This window comes from Sarcophilus harrisii, chromosome 5 (genome assembly GCF_902635505.1).
Source record: "Sarcophilus harrisii chromosome 5, mSarHar1.11, whole genome shotgun sequence".
Lineage (NCBI taxonomy): Eukaryota > Metazoa > Chordata > Mammalia > Dasyuromorphia > Dasyuridae > Sarcophilus > Sarcophilus harrisii.
The window spans coordinates 227,759,300-227,781,127 of record NC_045430.1 but is presented as its reverse complement, the minus strand read 5'-3'; the positions used below and the strand labels follow the sequence as shown (position 1 = coordinate 227,781,127).

The window sequence follows — 21,828 nt, the reverse complement described above, 5'->3', positions numbered from 1 at the left end:
GTAATTGGGGAAAATAAAATGCTAAACAAAAATAAATAAATAAAAGACAATATATTTCATTGTATATATCTACTATGTGCAATGAAGAGATTCAATGTGATATAGTACAGAGGTCAGCCTTGTATTCAAACACTATAATAAGACTGTAACCAGATGAATAGAGTTCCAGTGAATAGAGCCCTGGGCCTGAAGTCAAGAAAACTCATCTTCCTGAGTTCAAATCCACCCCCAGATACTGTGACCTCCCAGGCAAATCACTTCACCCTGTTTGCCTCAGTTTCCTCATCTTTAAACTGAGTGAGAGAAGGAAATGGCAAACCACTCCAGTATCTTTACCAAGAAAATCCCCAAGTAAAGTCACCACTGAACAACAACAAAAGCATTTTTTCAGGGTCAAGGCCAAAGCTTAATTATTTCAAAAGACAGATCACAAGACTCTAAGTATGAAATTGAATTTAGCCTGTTTAGAAAAGCCTCCCAACCCTAACAAAAGTTTTTAAAACAGGACCTTAAAATCATAAAAATGTATAGAATTAACAATCTTACCTCTGAAAAATCATTCCTTTCTGCTTTCCGCACAGCAGATTCTGCCATCCAATTTTTCAGCACATATCTAGGATTGACACCTAAATAAGATAAACAACCTTAACTTACTTCTGAGTTTACTAAAAAACAAGACAGTAATATTTCTTCATTTCTAAAGTCAGAGGACCTTATGGATCATTAATGTTTTCAAAGAAGGAAAAATTAGTAGTCTAATTCAAAAGAACCTTTCAAAAAGGTTTAAATAATGAATGATGTTTCATCATGTAAATAGTTCTATCAAAATAAACTATTAATAGTTAACTATTATAAAACAATGGGGAAATTATTCATGTGAGAAGTTCCTTGGTATGGATGAGGCAGACCCTTAACTTGTCAGTCATTTATAGCCTTCTGGTGGTACCTGGGACAAGGCTTGCCAAGTCACAAACTAAAATAAGTCAGAATCAGGACTTAATCACAGATCTTCCTGACTCTGAGGCAAGCCTTCCATAGACCATGTTGCCTGACCAAAGTTAAATTCTGAAATTTTGTTTAGCATCCCCCAATTTCAATGTATGCTCTCATTGGAGCTAGCTTCTCCTATCTTTAAAATATTTGAATTAAAAGTATATAATAGTTTCAACCAGGTTTTACCCTGAGAAAAAAGTACTTTTATCATGCTATACTTGACACACAAAGAGAGAATCAATATGACATTCATTTTGAGTTATTTTTTTAATAATTAGGGTAAGGGTTTTTTTTACAAAAAAAAAAATTAATTCAAGTAGCATAAGCATCCTTTTAACCATGACATACAATTTGCATGACAGTTGAGAAGGTACAGGATGTAGGGAAGAAGAACAAGAAAAGGGGAAGAAGAAAAGACTTTTCCTTATTCCCTTTGCTGCTTCTCTTCCTGCATTTGCCAATTACTCCCCCATCTTCCCTCCAAAAAGGTGCCTAATATTAAGAATTCTAAAAATAGGGATAAAAAGATTGCAGTTATCAATAAAGTTATAAGCTCCTTTTGCACAAGAAAACTTAAAACAGATTATGTGTATTGAAAAGAGTTCCACAAATATTTTTTTTAGCAAATAATATAACAAAGGACAAAATGTGAAATTTCTCCAAAATCCAAAAACACAACTTACAACTTTTTTGGTAGCTTTTCTAATTTCAATGCTGTGCTTTAGAAGCTGTTAATAGAACTAGCTGTTAATAGCAAGTGTAGAATTAGCAAGAAAAAATTTTAAATGCTCTCATGCAAAAAAACAAGTTAGAACAAATTTTAATCTACTTTCCAGTATGATTACATAGAAAATAAAACCTACAAAATCAGTGTAATGTATGTATCACAGCTGGTAGATATCTAGCTTAAACCCAGAAAAAGGTTTGCCTTTTATCAAGTGGTTTAAGATATTACAATGTTATTTAACATATACTTTGGACATATTTAACATGAATGGGACTGCCTGCCATCTAGAAGAGGGGATGGAGGGAAGGAGGGGAAAAATTGGAACAGAAGTTTTTGCAAGAGTCAATGTTGAAAAATTACCCATGCATATATTTGTCAATAAAAAGCTATAATAAAAAAGATATTTCAATGTAAGAGTATTCTATCCTTTGATAATTGCAGTATTATATTTGCTAATAAACATTTTCACCAACCAAAAAAAAACCCCTCAAAGAAATATATTTAATCCCAATCAAACAGAATACTCTTCTATTAAGGACATTGTGGAAGAGTTAAAATACAAGACACTTTTCTTTGAACCTTACACAGAGATTTTTTAGTTAAACACAATGCAGCCATGCAATCTGAGGAGCATTCCAAGAACAACCAGTGCAAGATATACCAGATAAGAGATCAAAAAGCATCCCATGTATTTCATTCCCTAAATCTAGCCTTCACAAGAATTAAACATTCCTAAATATTAAAGATGATTGTACATATATAACCTATATCAGATTGCTTACTATCTTGGAGGGGGGGAGATAGAGAAGGAGGAGGAAGAAAAAAAATGTGAAGCTCAAAATCTCACAACACTATCTTTACATGTATAAAAAAATGAAATACTATTGAGGGAAAAAAATTTTAATGCAAAAATAATTAAACACTTCTGACTCACCTTCCCTACTCTGATGTAGAGACATGCTTACTTTAAAAAGGAAAAAAGGCATTTGCAAAAATGCAACCTTATGATGAGAATTACATTTTTGAGTTTTTATCTTTATAAGCAACTTTGTTATAAATGCATTTATTTTATTGGCTAAGCAATTTTGATATATTTTAAAATTCTTTTCTGGGAAATTATCTTTGTATCTCAAGTTTGTGATTCCCACCTAGAATGAGTCTAGGGATCTCTCACTTCTCTGGTTCACTGCTCTCAACCAAAGTGGAACTAATAAATTCAACATCTGATAATCCTCTGGGAATAGCCAAGAGCTCCCCTTAACAAGCACTGAGGTTCGTAAGAATTCCAAATATCCAAAAGCCTTATTCAAACTGTAAAGTCTTAAATCAAATTACATCTAAATCCATAATCATCACCCCACCCTCCATCATGTCCCATATAGATGGATGCATGCGCACGTGCACACACATACACACATACACACACACACACACACACACACACACACACCCTCTTAAGCATAACTCATAACTATACTATCGAGGCAGCATGGCCCGATGCAGAGACAATTATTTTCGGAGGACTCGGGTTTGAGTCATACCTCCCACACATATTGACCACTTGCTCTTGGGCAAGTCCTTCCCCAGAGAAGATGCCAGCCTGCCCTGGCAGAGGAAGCTCTTCCCAAGTTCCCTACACTGGTGAGATCAAGGGTCCAGCCTTCTATTCAGGAAGCCTAGCTACCCTGTGGTCAGATATCTCAGGAGCAGAGGCCAGGGGGCCCTTCTCTTTTGCTTACAGAGTCACTGCTCCCTTGTGTAGGATCTGCACAGCCCATCCACTGTAATCAGCTCTATGCTATTAGCTGTGAGAGAGGAAGGTACAAGCTATCTCCTCTTCCAAGAATCAGTTTGAGCAGCTGCCCCACTGAGCCAGAGTAACTACCCAGCTGTGACAGCAGAGTTGAGTTCCTCTATTTAACCTTTTTCCATTTCTATGTCTAGATCTCATAACTTCATTCTCCAGACCAAATGACTTTGTTTTCCAATTGCCACTGACTCATAGTCACTTTATAGCTGTTTATCTCCTGCCTTTCCTACCACCTGCATGATTCACCTCCAACTTGAGCTAACCTTTCACATTGGGTCTTTACATTCAGAAAATCATTCCCATTCTCTTGAATTTATTTTTTAGGAAATGTGTGTATTGTGTGTGTATGGATTTCAGTTTTCCCTTTGGGATAGGACTGATATTCTAAGTCAAGGACAGTTTATATAACAGATTCCCCCGACCCAGCTACAATTATCTGAAAGACCATGTGTTTTAAACAAAAAAAGATGGGGTGACTTATTTTGAGGTCATTAATTGTATTTTGTTTATAATGTTTTGAGAGGAACTATGGTTATAGCATATAGAAACCAGGTCTCAGCATCAAAAAGACATAAAATTAGTTCTTATGCCACAAATATTTACTATATGACCATGGAAAAGCCACTTAACCTCTATAAGCCTCAATTTTTCTTCTGTAAAATAGAAGTGATAATATCTATAGTAGCTAGCTCAAATGATAGAATTTTTTCAAGTGCTTTGCAATCTTTTCAAGTTATATATAAATGCTAATTATTATTAGCATTGTAATTATTTTCTTTGCACTAACAAAATTTAAAGTATAGAAAAGACCATTCATCATTTACAGCCATTTTCATATTTCATTTACAGATTACTATATCAATAGTAATATAATCTTTGAATGGGAGATTAATAGATACTAAAGATCAAATCTTACCATCATCAAACACATCATATAATAATACATTATTAAATACTGGATATTATAGAAAGTTAATAAGAAATGCTCACTGCCTTTATTTTCAATTTTCATTTTTAAACTCATGGTTTTCATTAATAATAATTTCTGCTCAATTCAACGACCATTTATTAAGCACCTACAATGTCCTAAGGAAAAATGCTAGTTACTGTGGATGCAAAGTACTAACAGAGACACAGCTCTTTCCTGAAAGAAGCAAGTTTGTTTTTTTTTTTGTTCACTGAAATTGCATATCCTGAGATAAAGTTCTGTAGAGTGCTAAGTAAAAATTAAACATAAATTAAGAATATGACTTCCAGCCAAAATGGCTGTCAAAAAAGAGGTTGGCTCCCATATATCTACTCCAGCAAAAACCTAAAACTCTTATGAAATTATCAATGATTACAAAATCCAGTGAGAACCTACAGTGACTTGTGCTCCAGAACTGCATAACAATAATTAGCCAGAAACAAAAGGGTAATAGTAATATCAGAGAAGGTCGCTAGCAAAGTCCTGATGCAACCAGATATAAGTCAGAATCTGGAGGCAATAAGAATGGACATCTTCTAGAAGAAAACCTAGGTTGATAGAATTCAGGCCTTATTCTACATCTAGAGATCTCCCAAAAGGAGAGAGAGATTTTATAGCAATATAATCAGAGGTTCAAATAAAAAAAATAGATTTTCCACTAGGAATACAACAATACCTATAAGAAATGAAGCAAGAGGAAAAAAAAGACTGGGGAGAAAATGACTGAAAGGAGAATAGCTTAAAAGAAAAATAGCCAACCTTCCTCAATTAATGGTCTCCCTAAAAATTAGAGAACAGAAATCAATAACTTTAAGAGAAACCAAGAAATATTAGTACAAAATAAAATTTTGAAAAATAAAAAGATGAAAATGTAAGATACCTGACATGAAAACAATTGAAATAGAAAACAGATTAAGGGCACATGATTTAATCATTGGACTTCCTGGAAAGCTTGATTTGAAAGACAACAAAACAAATTATGGGCACTTGATTTTTAAAAATCATAAATTAAAACTGTCCAGATCTATGGAATCAGAGGGCAAAGTAAAAAGAAAGCATACACCAAGTCTCTCCTGAATGTCATAGAGAAATTAAAATACTGCAAGGCTCCAGAAAGAAGCATTTAAATACTAAGAAACCATCATAAAGAATACACAAAACCTGGCAGTTTCTACCATAAGTGACAAGAGATCTTGATTATAATATTCCAAAAGCATATATGTAACATAGGCCTTAGAATCATTTACCTATAATCTATATTTTGTGACTATTTCACATCTTGAGAATGGAGAAGGCCAAACAATCAAGATTAAAATCAAGAACAATTATCCCTAAAAAACTGAGTATAATTCCACAGGAGAGGGGAAAGGGCCTGTAATGAAATAACAGAATTTTCAAGGATTTCTGATTGAAAGGCCAAAATTGAATAGAACTTTGAAATGCAAATACAAAAGTCAAGAGAAATCTAGAAAGGAAAATTTATTTGAATAAATGGAAGGATATGTATGATGATATAGTACTAACATCCTGACAGAAGGAAAAGAAATGTGTCCCTTTAGAACATTATTGTCTTCAAGGAATAATGAAAAATTAAATAAGAAAAACAGGGGTTCTGGTAGTGAACTTTTTCTTTTCTGAGAATTCAAAGAGAGAAAAAGGAAAAGAGTATAAAAGGAATACACTAATATAAAAATGAGGACAGAGAAGATGGAACTTCCTAGTTTTTATAACTGGGGTGGATGAGAAGAATATAACAAAATGGAAGAAGAGATAAGGAATGAGGACATCGATTAAATCTCACACTTATCTGAAATAGACAAAGGAAAGTTTAACATACACACAGATAGAGTTTGTTGTTTAAATACATCCATCTCAACAGGCCAACAATGCAGAAGGCTAGGAGGAGCTAAGAGAAATGACAATGATAAAACTGGGCAGGGAATAATGGCAAGCAAAAACAAACTTCCTGATCTTGAAGAGGAAATTAAAAGGGAACAATATTTTAAAAAGACATAGAATCCCAAAGGTATTCTTATCAATTTGGGAATGACTAAATAAACTGTGGTCTAGAAGTAATGGAATATCACTAGCTCCCAAGAAATGAGAAAAGAAACCATTTCAGAACATTCTGGGTAGTATGAAACATATAATAAAGTAAGCAGGATGAGGAAAATTATATGAAATCTGTAACAGCATTATAAACAAAAGTAACTTTGAAAGAGATTTTAAATCTCTGCAAAATTCAATGACCAATCATATTTTGAGAAGGTCTATGATGAAGTATGTTACCCACTTTGTAAAATACATAAAAGACATACATTTTAAGATATAGCCACTATGTCTATCTGTTTTGGTTGACTATGTTTATTTTTTCCCTCAATTTTTCATTTGGTAGAATGGGGGGAGATATCAAAACTGATTCTAAAAAAAAAGAGAACCACTGAGCTACTTTTTTAAATGCAGAGAAGAAAGTAGAAGGAAATTCAGAAGGAAGCAGAGATAAATGATTTTCAAAGTAATTAACACATTAAATGTGTTACATTTTTTTTAAAGCAATGGAGAGTGAAGGCTACATATACAATTGTCTCTTGTGTTCTGCTTTGAAAATCTTTTTGTGTAACATTTAAATAAAGAATGAAAAAAGAAAATTAAAAAAGAAACAAACAAAAGATTTGCATGTCATCATCAGTATTTCTTTTTTTTTTCATCATCAGTATTTTCTTCACAATCTTACAAGAATTCAAAAATCCATTTTCCATTTACAAATGAATAATAGTATGTCAGCTTTTATCATGACTGCTCCCCAAGTGAAAATGAATACTGAAGAGATTGGATCAAGATTCTAGGCCAGGTCTTTCCTCACTCCTGGAAGTAAGAGATATAATAAGATGGTCCAGGACTTCTACAATCCAGGATAAATATGGGGGTCTTAGACCAATTCTAAATTATCTCTAATCCAGTGGACCATGCATGACCTAATGCCAGCTTCTTCAGTTAAAATCATTTATTCTTTCACATCTTTATGAGTCCAATAGCTGGGCCAGAACTTTATTAACTTCCAGAATGGAAAAATAACATACAACATTAACTTCTCCCTTAAAATCATTAACCTATGGTCTCCATTTTCTGTTACTGTTCCACATTCCTGAAAAATGGGGAAGCCATGAGCTGGTTTGATCCAGGTACCAAAGATCTTGGTCCATCTGAGTTCCTCCTCTCAAACCATCCCTATATAATTGGCACATTAGATTCTAAGAACATACAGAATCTGAAATATTCCCAATCTTTATTATGAAATGAATAAACATTCCAATGAATATAGTGCTGAATAAATTTTAATTAGGAAGTTAAAATCTTGGCAGGCTTCAAATTCAAATGACTAGAGAACCAAAACTAAACTTCAAAATAAAAACACTTGGATGTCTTAAGAAACCATATTAATAGTTAATAAAACGAGCACCTGATTTTGTTTTTTGGCTGAGTTAAGTGACTTGCCCAGGGTCACACAGTTAGGAAGTGTTAAGTGTCTGAGGCCAGATTTGAACTCAGGTTCTCTTAAAATCAGGGCTAGTGCTTTATCCACTGTGCCATCTAGCTGCCCCAGAGCTCCTGATTTTTTAAAATAGTTACATCTTCATCCACTATCCCTTCACCAGGGACACTGTTTTGGGAACAATTTATACATCAGAAATCACATATAAACTTAGTAAAATGAAGATAGTAGGTCTTCAAATAACATAAAAATTATATGATAAAATAGAGAACATGCCACATAATCCTTATCCCAATGCTTAATCATACACTTAAGTTGATCTAGTTAAATGAACACTCTGTTCCCTTATAAATATTTTCAGATTAAAAACTTGTTCCTTGATATTTTTTTCAAAGCTAATTAAATATATAAATTGACTCACTTGTCATTCTTTTTCTTCTTCTGGAATCTGAGTCATTTACATTACTAAATATGAACATATAAAAGGAAAAATTAATCAAATATGTCTATTTTTATTTTTATGCATTACTTTTCATTCTTAATTTTTTTGGTGTTTTATTTTTGCACTATAGACAGTTACAGATTTTGTAAGGTCTTCTGTAGCAACATAAAACCATTAAGTAAAACTAATAATACAGTAATTTCATTTGAAAGTGAATGTAGATATATTGGATTTAACATGTATTTCAACATATTTAACATGTATTGGACTAGCTACCAGCTAGGGGAGAGGGTAAGGGGAAAGAAGGGAAAATTTGGAATAAAAAGTTTTGCAAGGGTCAATGTTGAAAAAATTACCCATGCATGTTTTGTAAATAAAAAGCTTTAATTAAAAAAAAAGAAAAAGAAAAAAAAAGTGAACATAGAACAGTTAGGTGGTACAATGATTATATCATCAGTTCTGTAATTAATGGGATTAGGGTTCAAATCCAATCTCAGACTCTTGCTAGTTATTTAACCCTGGGCAAAACACTTGACCCTAATTGCCTCTCCCCCAAAAAAAGAAAGTGAATGCCAATGTTCTACTTCTGTACCAACCCCCCTCTCCATTGCTCTATTTTAAAAAATTAACAGCATGGTTCATTACTGTTCCTCTGGATTCATGAAATATATTTATATTAATGAATTGTATTAATCATTATTCTTACAGCTTTCAAAGATTTTTTTTTATAGTATCATTGTGTCAATTGTCTTCCTGTTTCTGTTCATTTCTTTTTTCATCAGTTTACAAAAGTCCTCAGATTGTCATTAAATTGTCAAATTGTCATTAAAAAATCAATGCCCTCATTTCTTATAGCACAATAATATTTACCTCATTCATATACCACAATTTATTCAACCATTTGCTAATTGTATATATCCCTTTATTTTCCATTTTTGCCAATATAAAATAATTATTTTATAATAATATTTTAATCATAATAATTATTTTGATACATATAGAAATTTTTCCTCTTTTTTAGAGACAAATGGTGGTACAATGGTTAGAGCTCCAGACCTGGAATTAGGAAGACGTGTTCAAATATGGTTTCATACACTTACTGTTCAGATTGTTGGAAGCATAAAATGGGATCATATTTGTAAAAAAACAAAAACAAAAAAACAGCACAGTGCCTGGCACATAAGTGTTGTTAATATTTCTAAAGATAGGTCATAACACTGTACATACACAGCAACAAGATTATGTGATGACCAACTGTGATGGACTTGGCTCTTTTCAACAATGAAGTGATTCAAGACAATTCCAATAGATTTGGGATAGAAAATGTCATATGCATCCAGAAAGAACCTCAGGGACTGAATGAGATCACAACATAGTATTTTCACCTGTTTTTTTCTTTCTTAATTTTTTTTTTACTTTTTGATATGATTTTTCTTGTGCAGCATAATAAATGTGGAAATATGTTTAGAAGAACTGCACATAGGGACAGCTAGGTGGCATAATGGATAGAGCACCAGCCCTGAAGTCAGGAGGACCCGAGTTCAAATATGATCTCAGACACCTAACATTTCCTAACTGTGTGATTCTGGGCAAGTCACTTAGCCCCATTTGCCTCAAAAAAAAAAGAGAGAGAGAGAGAGAGAGAGAGAGACAGGGAAGAAGAGGAAGAGGAGGAGGAGAAGGAGGAGAAGGAGGAGGAGGAGAAGGAGGAGGAGGAGGAGGAGGAGGAGGAGAACTGCACTTGTTTAACCTATTAGTTGAGATCTAGGGGAGGGAAGATGTGGGGAGGGAAGGAGAAACATTGGGAACACAAGGCTTTGCAAGGGTGAGAATAGATCACAAATATCACAAACAGTTAATACCCTCATTTATTCAGCATCATCCAAAATATTCTATATACTTTTTAGATAATTGATGATTTTATCCTATTAACTATCCTAACTGAATCATTTAAGAAGTAAATTTTTAAATTTATTTTAATTTATTTGTTTTATTTTTAATTAATTTTTAGTTGTTTATTTATTTGCAAAGCATATGCATGGATGATTTTTCCAACATTGACCCTTGCATAACCTTTTGTTCCAAATTTTCCCCTCCTTCCTCCCATCCCCTTCCCTAGATGGCAGGTAGTCCAATACATGTTAAATATGTTGAAATACATGTTAAATCCAATATATGCATACATGTTTATGCAGTTATCTTGCCGCTTAAGAAAAATCAGACCAAGAAGAAAGAAAAAGAAAAACCGAGAAAGAAAACAAAATGCAAGCAAATAACAGAGAGAGTGAGAATGCCATGTTGTGTTCCACACTCTGTTCCCACAGTTCTCTCTCTGGGTATAGATGGCTCTCTTCATCACTGAACAAATGGAACTGGCTTGAATCCTCTCATTGTTGAAGAGAGCTACGTCCATCAGAAATGATCGCCATAGAGTCTTCTTGTCGCTATGTACAATGATCTTCTGGTTCTGCTCATTTCACAGCATTAGTTTATGTACGTCTCTCCAGGCCTCTCTGAAATCATCCTGCTGGTTGTTTCTTACAGAACAATAGTATTCCATAGCATTCATATACCATAATTTATTTCATAACTTATTCAGCCATTCTCTGATTGATGGGCAACCACTCAGTTTCCAGTTTCTTGCCACTACAAAGAAGGCTGCCACAAACATTTTTGCACATGTGGGTCCCTTTCCCTCCTTTAAGATCTCTTTGGGATATAAGCCCAGTAGAAACACTGCTGGATCAAAGGGTATGCACAGTTTAATAACTTTTTGAGCATAGTTCCAAACTGCTCTCCAGAATGGTTGGATCAGCTCATTGTTCCACCAACAATGCATTAATGTCCCAGTTTTTCCGCATCCCCTCGAACATTCATCATTATCTTTTCCTGTCATCTCAGCCAATCTGACAGGTGTGTAGCAGTATCTCAGAGTTGTCTTAATTTGCATTTCTCTGATCAATAGTGATTTGGAGCACCTTTTCATATGACTACAAATAGTTTCAATTTCTTCAAATGAAAACTGTCTGTTAATATCCTTTGACCATTTATCAAATAGAGAATGGTTTTAACTATTAAAAATTTGAGTCAATTCTCTATATATTTTAGAAATGAGGTCTTTATCAGATCCTTTGAATATAAAAATGGCTTCCCAGTTTATTGCTTCCCTTCTAATCTTATGTGCATTAGTTTTGTTTGTACAAAAATTTTTTAACTTAATATAATCAAAATTATCTATTTTGTGATCATAATGATTTCTAGTACTTCTTTGGTTACAAATTCCTTCCTCCTCTACAAATCTGAGAGGTAAACTATCCTATGTTCTTGTAATGTCTTGATAATCTCATTCTTTATGTCTAGATCATGAACCCATTTCAACCTTATCTTGGTATATGGTGTTAAGTGCGGGTCCATGCCTAATTCCTGCCATACTAATTTCCAGTTCTCCCATCAGGTTTTGTCAAATAAAGAATTCTTATCCTAAAAGCTGGGGCCTTTAGGTTTGTGAAAAATTAGATTACTATAGTCACTGACTATTTTGTTCTGTGAACCTAACCTATTCCACTAATCAACTTCTCTATTTCTTAGCCAGTACCAAATGGTTTTGATGACCGCTGCTTTATAATATAATTTTAGATCTGGTACAGCTAGACCACAGAAGTAAATTTTTATTTACTTCCCTATCTTAAGTATAGAATATATCAATGTTTCAAGTATAACCTCTGTCCCAAAGCCTACTGAAATGGAACTCTCTCCTTCCTGGAGGAGATGAAGGTCCTGACTTGCATAGGAAGTGGGATGGAGTTGGTGAGAGGAGAGTTTTTCTTCTCCACTACCTCCCCCCCCTTTCAGGGACACTTTAAGCAGTCCAAGAAATCTTCTGATTTCAAGAGACTGTAGATTCCGAGCTTACTTCAGGATGCTGAAGGAAAAGGTTTACTGGGAAGATATGAGAAGAGTAATCAGTCTTCCTCAAGCCCCTAATTGCTGTTCTTGAGATTTGAGGCATGATTTACTGTGAGGTGAGATCCAGGATCCTCTGTCTTGATGAAATCAGGTTATCTTGATCCTAATAGGAGAGCTTCTAACTAATTCTAACAATCTAATCTCTGGATTGTTTGGCACATAGTCTCTTATTCATACTCTCTCTGATTTCTGTTTTGTAATGATTTGGATAAATGGGTTTCTCTGTATTCTCTATGTATCTTCATTGTAGAACTGTTATTAGGTAGTAAAGGGGTCAAGCTTTGATATGGGACTTGGGATTTCCCCTTGCTCCCCTAAATGACAAAGAAATACAAAATCAGATCAAACCTATTCATACCCCTTCAATGAATAATATTTAAGGAAGCAGTTAAATATACATCTAGCCCAGTACTCCCTCTCTCTGAGAGGAGCTAAGTATTGACTCCTGGCAAGAAAGAAAGTCTTTCTTGGAGAAGGAGGTGGGGAGAAAGAGGCTAGAAGTTTCTATTCTGCCTCCAAACACACATCACAACAGGCCACACCACTGGTGGGGCCCCCCATGCTCCTCTACAAAAATTTGTAATTTCATCTTCACAGGTACTCCCTTCCTCAGTGTACATAGCAACGCAAACCCTGATTTAGATGAGAACTTAAGATTACTTTCATTCCACAACTCGACAACAGAGAAAGAATTAAGACTCACATTTCAATAAATGTAATTTGGCCTTTTCCTAGTGATTTAGTCATTGCCATGAAATATCCATTTCTGTACCCTGTCATGAAGTTTGTAGACTACTTCTCTTCTCATAATTTTTCTGCCTTCTCCTTGCTATCAAAATGATCAGCTGCCATTTCTACATGCACACCACTAAGAGAACTTCCATTTCCTCAGCCTCTTCTTTTATTGCCCCTAATTTGTTACACATTTGGAAAATGCAGAAAGAAAAACAGAACATCAACATATGAAAATTTCATCTAAAGTAAAAGTAATCATCCCCTGAACTGAGTTTTAGGAACTGGCCTATGATGATGGGTATTGTTTTAACATATGGATTAGGGCATCTATTTTGACTGTGTAAATGCTTTTTGTTTTTTTTTACTTATTTCCCAATGCCCAACTAAATGAAATGATAAATGAAAGGTTACCATGGCAGTTTACACAATGCAAAGTCCTGAAAAGGAATAGAAAAAGCTATACTGCCAAGAATATAAGGTTGTGTTATAACAACTTTCTAAGATGGATCACCTTACCTCTTCAGTCTCAAAAGGTACATGGACACCCAGTCAGTAAAGAGTTCTTGCTTTGAAAGGATTTTTAGTGCCCAGAATTCCTAAAGGAAAAATATATTTTCAGACATTTACAATACTACTACTTTGTTTTCTTATCATTTCATATTCCCTTCAAACTGCTAAAATGTTCTCCCTATGATATTGAATGCTTCCAACACATTTTCACCTGGATGTCCTCCATCAGCACCACAAACTCAGCATATACAAAGTTTAGATTCTAATCCATTCCCCAAATAACTAGCTTCCATTACCCAATTGAAGATAGAGATTTATCTTTTGTCTTTTTTTTGTATTATTAATGCTTGGCACAATGCCTAGAACATAGTAGGTGCTTAATCAATGTTTCCTGATTGATTGATTCTATGATTCCCAAGTGAAGTGCTATCATTCCATAAATTCTTTGCAGATTCTACTTAGATGAAAGTCATTTATTATTCCTCTAGTGACCTCATCTAGCATTTTGTGCTTTCTTGCTGCACTTTTACTCCAGTTGGTATTACAGCTTCCTATGTACACATCTTATTGCCCCTATTAGGATTAAATTCTATGAGGGCTGGGGCTGGGGCACAAATTTTTTCGGTTTTATCTTCTGTATCTACAATAGAACTTCGCACATTTAATTGTTAGTGTTCAAGGCTAAGTATTAGAGTGTCCAAATAATTTGAAAAGGATGTTATTTTGATATGAATTAAAACAGAAGGGAAGGAATATCTTTTTTTTGGCCACATGTCACTCCATTTTAGGATTAAATCTATGGAAATGAATTTCAGTGGCAGGCTCTGATTTAAGAAACAGTACATAAAAATTTCAGCTTACCAAACATATAACAAATATTTACTAAGTGTTGAGTATATATGCCAGCCATGATACTAAGCACTGGAAAATAGAAAGACAAAAATGAAACATCTTATATATTCAAGGAGCTTACATTCTACCCAGGGAAACAACATGTATATCTTTAAGTAAATACAATACAAATACATGATATTGGTGGGGAGGAGTTTAAAAAAAAAAAAAAAAAAAAAAAGAGTACTTAATTGAACTCAGAAGCCTGAAGTAGTATCCCTTAGAGGAAATTTGTAATTCTAAAAGACAGAGGTGAGGTGGAAGAGAAGAAGTGTCAAGGACAATCTGTACAAATCTATTTTAATCAGCAATTTCATTGTTTTCATACAAAAGAATGAAAATTTTTAGAAAATAAAGAATGAACTCAAACTTCTTATTCATTATAAAATATTTCCATATAAATTCACTGAACTACTGATAGTTACAGATTTTTCTGGACAACTGAACATTTCAGAGCACTATATAAAAAATATGGATAGAATTTCTCTCCCTCAAATTTAAGCAAATTGCAGATTTCACATAACTACTAGATTACAAAATATAGCTGTGATAAGGAAAAAAAATATTGTAAAATTTTTTCTACTATTTAAAATCCATAAGACTTTTTAACTATCCTTCTATCATGAAAACAGGAACGAACTGAAAATGACATGAAGAGTTTTCTGATCCAGATTCATTCCCTAACAAGGCTTTAAAGAAAATCAGCATTATTTTTAAAAGTACTAATCAAGTGTTTATATATACAATCAAAGGTTTATTTATACAAATGCTACTGCTGACAGTAACTCTAAAGGTAAATCTTAGAATACAAATTTTATATAGTTTCTTAGCTCAGAGTCTGAATAAATATTCCAGTGCTCTTGATGGTCCCAGCAACCTGTCCTTAATCTGTCCCTGGATTTGCCTTCCTCTTGGAAGTGCCATGCCTTTTTTCAAGAACAGTAAGTGATAAAAGGGAGAACCAATCTTTAACTCCTCTTACAGGCATGAGGATACCTGGTTTAGGGAATAGTTAGGCACTGGAAAGAAGTAAATTGTTACTACCTCTAGCATCCAGAAATCAGGTCAAGAAAAAAGATTATACCTGCCAGTACTTGGGAATGAATATAGGTAGGGTGATGAGATCCCACTTGTATGACTTCCAACCTTTACCCAGAGTAGATAGAAGAGGCCAATGAGGGAGTTTGTGGCTTAGTTTTTGTCTCAAGCCCTATGGACTTTAAGATAACCTAAGCACTTAAGCACTGAAATTCAAATATACTTGAGAGAGAAGAAATAAAGGAATTCTCTAGTGAGAACCTGAAAGAAAATTTTTTAAATTTTCTAATACAGAGAGTATCCCATAACTTAGATTCATGGTAAGACTTCTTAAAGGCTGAGAAAAGACTGGGATCAAGAGCAGAATACATAATACATAATATAAATTCTAGATACAGACTACATCCAATTAGAACAAGAATAATAATTCACTTGTGGGGTAAAGAATTGGGAAATTTGAGAGAAACTGGTAGGTTTTAAATGTCTGGTTAACTTTCTTTTACAAAAAAATACAAGAAGGTCTTTATGACCAAAGCAGAACTAGAGATCATTACTGATCACAAAATACAAAATTTCGATTATACCAAACTGAAAAGTTTTTGTACAAACAAAACTAATGCAGACAAGATTAGAAGGGAAGCAATAAATTGGGAAAATATTTTTACAGTCAAAGGTTCTGATAAAGGCCTCATTTCCAAAATATATAGAGAATTAACTCTAATTTATAAAAAATCAAGCCATTCTCCAATTGAAAAATGGTCAAAGGATATGAACAGACAATTCTCAGATGAAGAAATTGAAACTATTTCTAGTCATATGAAAAGATGCTCCAAGTCATTATTAATCAGAGAAATGCAAATTAAGACAACTCTAAGATACCACTACACACCTGTCAGATTGGCTAAGATGACAGGAAAAAATAATGATGATTGTTGGAGGGGATGCGGGAAAACTGGGACATTGATGCATTGTTGGTGGAGTTGTGAACGAATCCAACCATTTTGGAGAGTAGTTTGGAACTATGCTCAAAAAGTTATCAAACTGTGCATACCCTTTGATCCAGCAGTGTTACTACTGGGATTATATCCCAAAGAGATTATAAAGAAGGGAAAGGGACCTGTATGTGCACGAATGTTTGTGGCAGCCCTTTTTGTAGTGGCTAGAAACTGGAAACTGAATGGATGTCCATCAGTTGGAGAATGGCTGAATAAATTGTGGTATATGAATATTATGGAATATTACTGTTCTGTAAGAAATGACCAACAGGATGATTTCAGAAAGGCCTGGAGAGACTTACACGAACTGATGCTGAGTGAAATGAGCAGGACCAGGAGATCATTATATACTTCAACAACAATACTATATGATGACCAGTTCTGATGGACCAGGCCATCCTCAGCAACGAGATCAACCAAATCATTTCTAATGGAGCAGTAATGAACTGAACTAGCTATGCCCAGAAAAAGAACTCTGGGAGATGACTAAAAACCATTACATTGAATTCCCAATCCCTATATTTATGCCCACCTGCATTTTTGATTTCCTTCACAAGCTAATTGTACAATATTTCAGAGTCTGATTCTTTTTGTACAGCAAAATAACGTTTTGGTCATGTATACTTATTGTGTATCTAAGTTATATTTTAATATATTTAACATCTACTGGTCATCCTGCCATCTAGGGGAAGGGGTGGGGGGGTAAGAGGTGAAAAATTGGAACAAGAGGTTTGGCAATTGTTAATGCTGTAAAGCTACCCATGTATATATCCTGTAAATAAAAGACTATTAAATAAAAAAAAAAAAAAAATACAAGAATTTTCTCCCACTTAATGTGGTACTAATTCAATGCATGAAAATCAAAGGAAAATATTTCTAAAATGGAATTATGAAAAATGAAGTATCACACATTAATACCTGAGGAATGCTGAGGTTCTTCAACTGGTCCTGAGTTATTTCACTGAGCTCCCGAAATGTCATTGTAAAATCAGCTTTGGTCTCTTCCATGAGCTAATAAAAGTAATTACATTCCTATAAATCTCTATCCTAATTTATCTTCTGTCCCTAAATCAAGCAATAGTTCAAAGCAAAACAGAACTTACATGTAGTAGTAATGCAACCAAAAAATCATCACCTTCCTTTTCACCAAGGAGACCCAATTTAGCTTTGAAGAGTTCTTTAAATCTGAAAGTAGAAATGGCAATAATATTTTTAAAACTATTCATTTTTTCAAGCTTGTCTTCAAGCTATTTAAGAGAATTAAAAACCTGTACTTAGAAATGACATACCTTGTATGATACAGAGTAGCATATCTCTCAAGAATCTGATCAGCACTGTGAAAACAAAATAAAGTATATTATATAATTATACTTTAAAGAAAACCAACTATATCAAATTTAAAGCAGTGTCACATAGCTAAGTGTCTCTTTACTAAACCATAAACTGCTTGATGACAAAAACTGTGTACTCTTTCATTTTTGTATTCTCATTGCTTACCGCAATACATTGCATATACAGTAATAGACACTGTTTAATTTAACTGATGAAAATCAATTTATTGATATGCTAGCATTACATAGCAACTATTCCCAAACTATTTTGGTTTAGCAATATTGATGATGACTATACTACATCTCCCCCTATTAAATAAACTATGTCATTCTCTGTTACAGCTCGGAGATCAAATGAAAAATTGTGTTTGGCTTTTAAAAACCTTCATAAGAGAGCCCCTTTCAAACTTTCCAATCTTTTCAAATTTACGTCCCTTCAACTTATTTGATGACTGCATGACAATGGCCTCCAAACTGCTCCTTGCAAACAATACTCCATGTCCTGACCATGGGTCTTTAGTGGTTGTCTCCCATTTCTGGGATGTTCCCCCTTCCCACCTCAATCTCGTAGATTCTTTCATGGCAACTAAAATCCATCTTTCTTCAAGAAGCTCTCCCCCCTTTAATGTTAATGATTTCCCTCTGATTATACCTTCCAACAACTATATTTATATATATATATATATACACACACACACACACACACACACACATATATATATATCCTCTCCACATTAAGCTTTTTTTATATGCTATATATGTCTATCTTATTAGAATATGAACTCCTTAAAGAAAGGTACTATTTTTGCCTTTCTCTGTACCCTCAGTTCTTGGGATGGTTACTGCTGGCAAATAAGAGACTTGTTCACTGACTGAATGAATCTCTTTGTGAAGGCAACAGATTGAAAAACTATTTTTTAAAGAGCTTATTTCATCAATTTTGGATAGTGAAATAATAGCAACTTGTACATATTGGAGCAGCTGGGCAGTACAGTAAACAGAATGCCAGGCCTGCACTCAGGAAGACTTATCTTCCTGAGTTTAAATCTGGCCTCAGACACTTACTAGCTATGTGATCTTGGACAAGTCATTTAATCCTGTTGCCTCAGTTTCCTCATCTCTAAAATGAGGTGGAGAACAAAATGACAAACTATTCTAGTATATTTGCCAAGAAAAGGCATTGTAAGGCATTTAATATCACACAAATCATGTTCCCATTAAATAGTACTTCAAAGAGTAAAGTCAAGATGCAGCACATCATTAACAGAAAACATGAATGTCAAATTTTTTTTTTATATCCATGTTTTGAAAAGTCCATTTGGAATTTACTCCTTTCTATATTTGATTAGCAGTATAAGTGGCAAAGAGGCAGAGATGGGAACTGACTTGTGATTTCATTAGCATATAGGTAATTCCCAGGTGAGGAAACTCCCTCAACCAATGTAAGGTCAATAGCTTTTTTGCAACTCATAATCTTGAAAGTTATGTAGAGCTCTAAGATAAATAACTTGCTCAGAATGGAGCGAGGAAAAGAGGAAAAGGGGAAACAACAGGACGAGGAAGAGAAGAAGGAAGAAAAAGAAAAAGGAAGGAAGGAAAGAAGGAAGGAAGGAAGGAAGGAAGGAAGGAAGGAAGGAAGGAAGGAAGGAAGGAAGGAAGAAATAAAAGAGAGAGAAGGAAGGAATAAAAAGGAAAAAAGGAAGGAAGAAAGGAACAAAAGGAAAGAAGAAATAGAAAAGAAAGGAAGGGAGGGAGGGAGGAAGGAAGGAAGGGAGGGAGGGAGGAAGGGAGGGAGGAAGAAAGAAGGAAGGAAGGAAGAAGGGAGGGAGGGAGGGAGGAAGGGATGGAGAGAGGGAGGGAGAGAGGAAGGAAAGAAGGAAGGGAGGAAGGAAGGAAGAAAAGAAAGGAGGGAGGGATGGAGAGAGGGAGGAAGGAAAGAAGGGAGAGAGGAAGGGAGGGAGGAAGAAATGAAGGAAGTAATGAGGGGAGCCGCAAAACTCTCTCTCCTGGACTTTGCTGGGGAAAGCTTGGGAAACTCCCCTCAGAGAAGCTCTCCCCTGAGAGATCCGCCCCAGAGAATCAAGATAAAATGGTTTCATTCTGTTATCTGGGTGGGACTAGCTGAGTCCAGAACTACTCCTACTTAGCCCCAGCTAGAGATTGAGATTTCTATCCAGCTCTATTGAGTAGGAGATTAGTCCAGGAACACTCATTCAATTCCAAGATTCTCTATTCTGATTCCAGCTCAAACTGCCCCCACCAAGAGCTGCCCATAAAACAAGCTTCCTTCAGCTCAGTCCCTTGCAGAGGGCCTAATCATGCCAAGGAACCTCTCTCTCCCCTTGACATAGCTGCAACCATCTGCTTGCTGAAAAGATAATCTCTTTTCAGTGTCACTCCCTCTTTATCTCTCTCATCTATTTCCCTAACAGGATCTTATTTACCTCTCTGTCAGGATTTCTCTGCTAGAAACTTTCTCTCCTAGAGGATTTCTCTGCTAAATCTTTACTTCTCTGTCAAGACCTACCACTAAAGAAGTCAGTCTTCCTAGCAAAAGCTGACTTCTCAGTTCTAATAATAAACTTCTTTTGCCAGTTTAACTTTTCGGGTTCATAATTCATTTACGAAGGATCTGCGCTGACCAGAAGGGGGTTCCCACAACTCCCTGCTCTGTGCCAAACCTCATCATTTTCGGCTTCCTGACTGGGAATCGAGGGAAGCCAAACCTCATCAGGAGGAAGGGAAGGAGGAAGGGAGGAAGGAAGGGAAAGAGGAAGGAAGAAAGGGAGGGAAGGAGGAAGGGAGGGAGGAAGGAAGAAAAAGAGGAGAAAAAGAAAAATTCAAGTCCAGAAGTAACATTGTTAGGATCACACACAATTTAGCAGCCACCATTTTGAAGGAGAAAAAGCTTGAAATACCATATTCCAGAAGGCAAAGGATATAGGCTTAATTATGGTGAAGGATAATTTACTCAGAAAAACTAAGTATATTATTACAGGGTATAGGGAGGGGGCAGTGGGTCTTTCATGAAAATAGAGAACTTCCAGAATTCCTTGGGCTATGAAGGAACTCTGAAATTAAAACACAGGATCTAAGAGAATCATAAAGAGGTTAAATGTGAATGAACAATAATAAAGGGCTTTGTTGTTGTTGTTCAGTCACAAAAAAAAAAAAAAGTGATCTTGCTTAAGGTCACACAGCTACTGTATGTCACAAACAGAATTTGAACTCATGTCTTCCTTTCTTAGAAGTCAATTCTATCCATTAGGCCAGAAGCTCACCCAATATAACAAAAATTTACATCCCCAAAACCAAATCATTTCCCAAAATAACACCAGGGAATTAATGCTAAATATACAAGGGTATATAATCTAAGCCAATTTTCACACAAAATAAACTCTATTTCAAATTACACAGTAAGTTAATCAACAAGTGTTTAAGTACCTGCTACATGCCATGCTCTGTGCTAGGTACTGATGCAGCCAGATGACTGGCACAATGGACTTGAAATCAGGAAAGGTTGAGTTCAAATCCATACTCATTAGCCTAGTTAAGTCACATCCCCTGCCTCAATTATAATGAGGATATTAATAACATCTACACCTCACAAGATTGTTGTGAAGATCAAATGAGATTACAAAATACTTGGCATAGAGTCTAGCATACAATAATTGCTATGTGAATACTTATTCCCTTCCCCTCTCTCAAGGGCTACAAATGCAAAGAACAAAACAATTCTTAGTTTCAAGTAAATTATGTAATTATTTGCACATTCTCAAGATTTTATCTGAGTACATAAACTTAAGTAAACTTGCCTCAATTGGCTAGTTCATTCTTAAAACATACCCCAAACAACACATTATTCACAACTGGTTTGTAGTCACAAAACCCAGCAAAGGGTCTACTGGTGAATACTGGAAATACTTTGTG

At 34.7% G+C, this 21,828-nt stretch overlaps 1 protein-coding gene across 1 annotated transcript in view; it reads right to left on the bottom strand.

Moving 5' to 3' along the window:
* The window catches only part of LOC100920228 (protein adenylyltransferase SelO), a 68,357-nt gene that overhangs the window by 5,173 nt on the left and 41,356 nt on the right, over positions 1-21,828 (bottom strand). Inside the window, exons 14-19 of the mRNA XM_003771854.3 lie at positions 17,857-17,901; positions 17,671-17,752; positions 17,486-17,578; positions 13,650-13,729; positions 8,412-8,455; positions 547-626 (exon numbers count right to left, since the gene is read on the bottom strand). Coding sequence (XP_003771902.2) covers positions 547-626; positions 8,412-8,455; positions 13,650-13,729; positions 17,486-17,578; positions 17,671-17,752; positions 17,857-17,901 — 424 coding nt within the window. The remainder of the gene's footprint in view (positions 1-546; positions 627-8,411; positions 8,456-13,649; positions 13,730-17,485; positions 17,579-17,670; positions 17,753-17,856; positions 17,902-21,828) is intronic.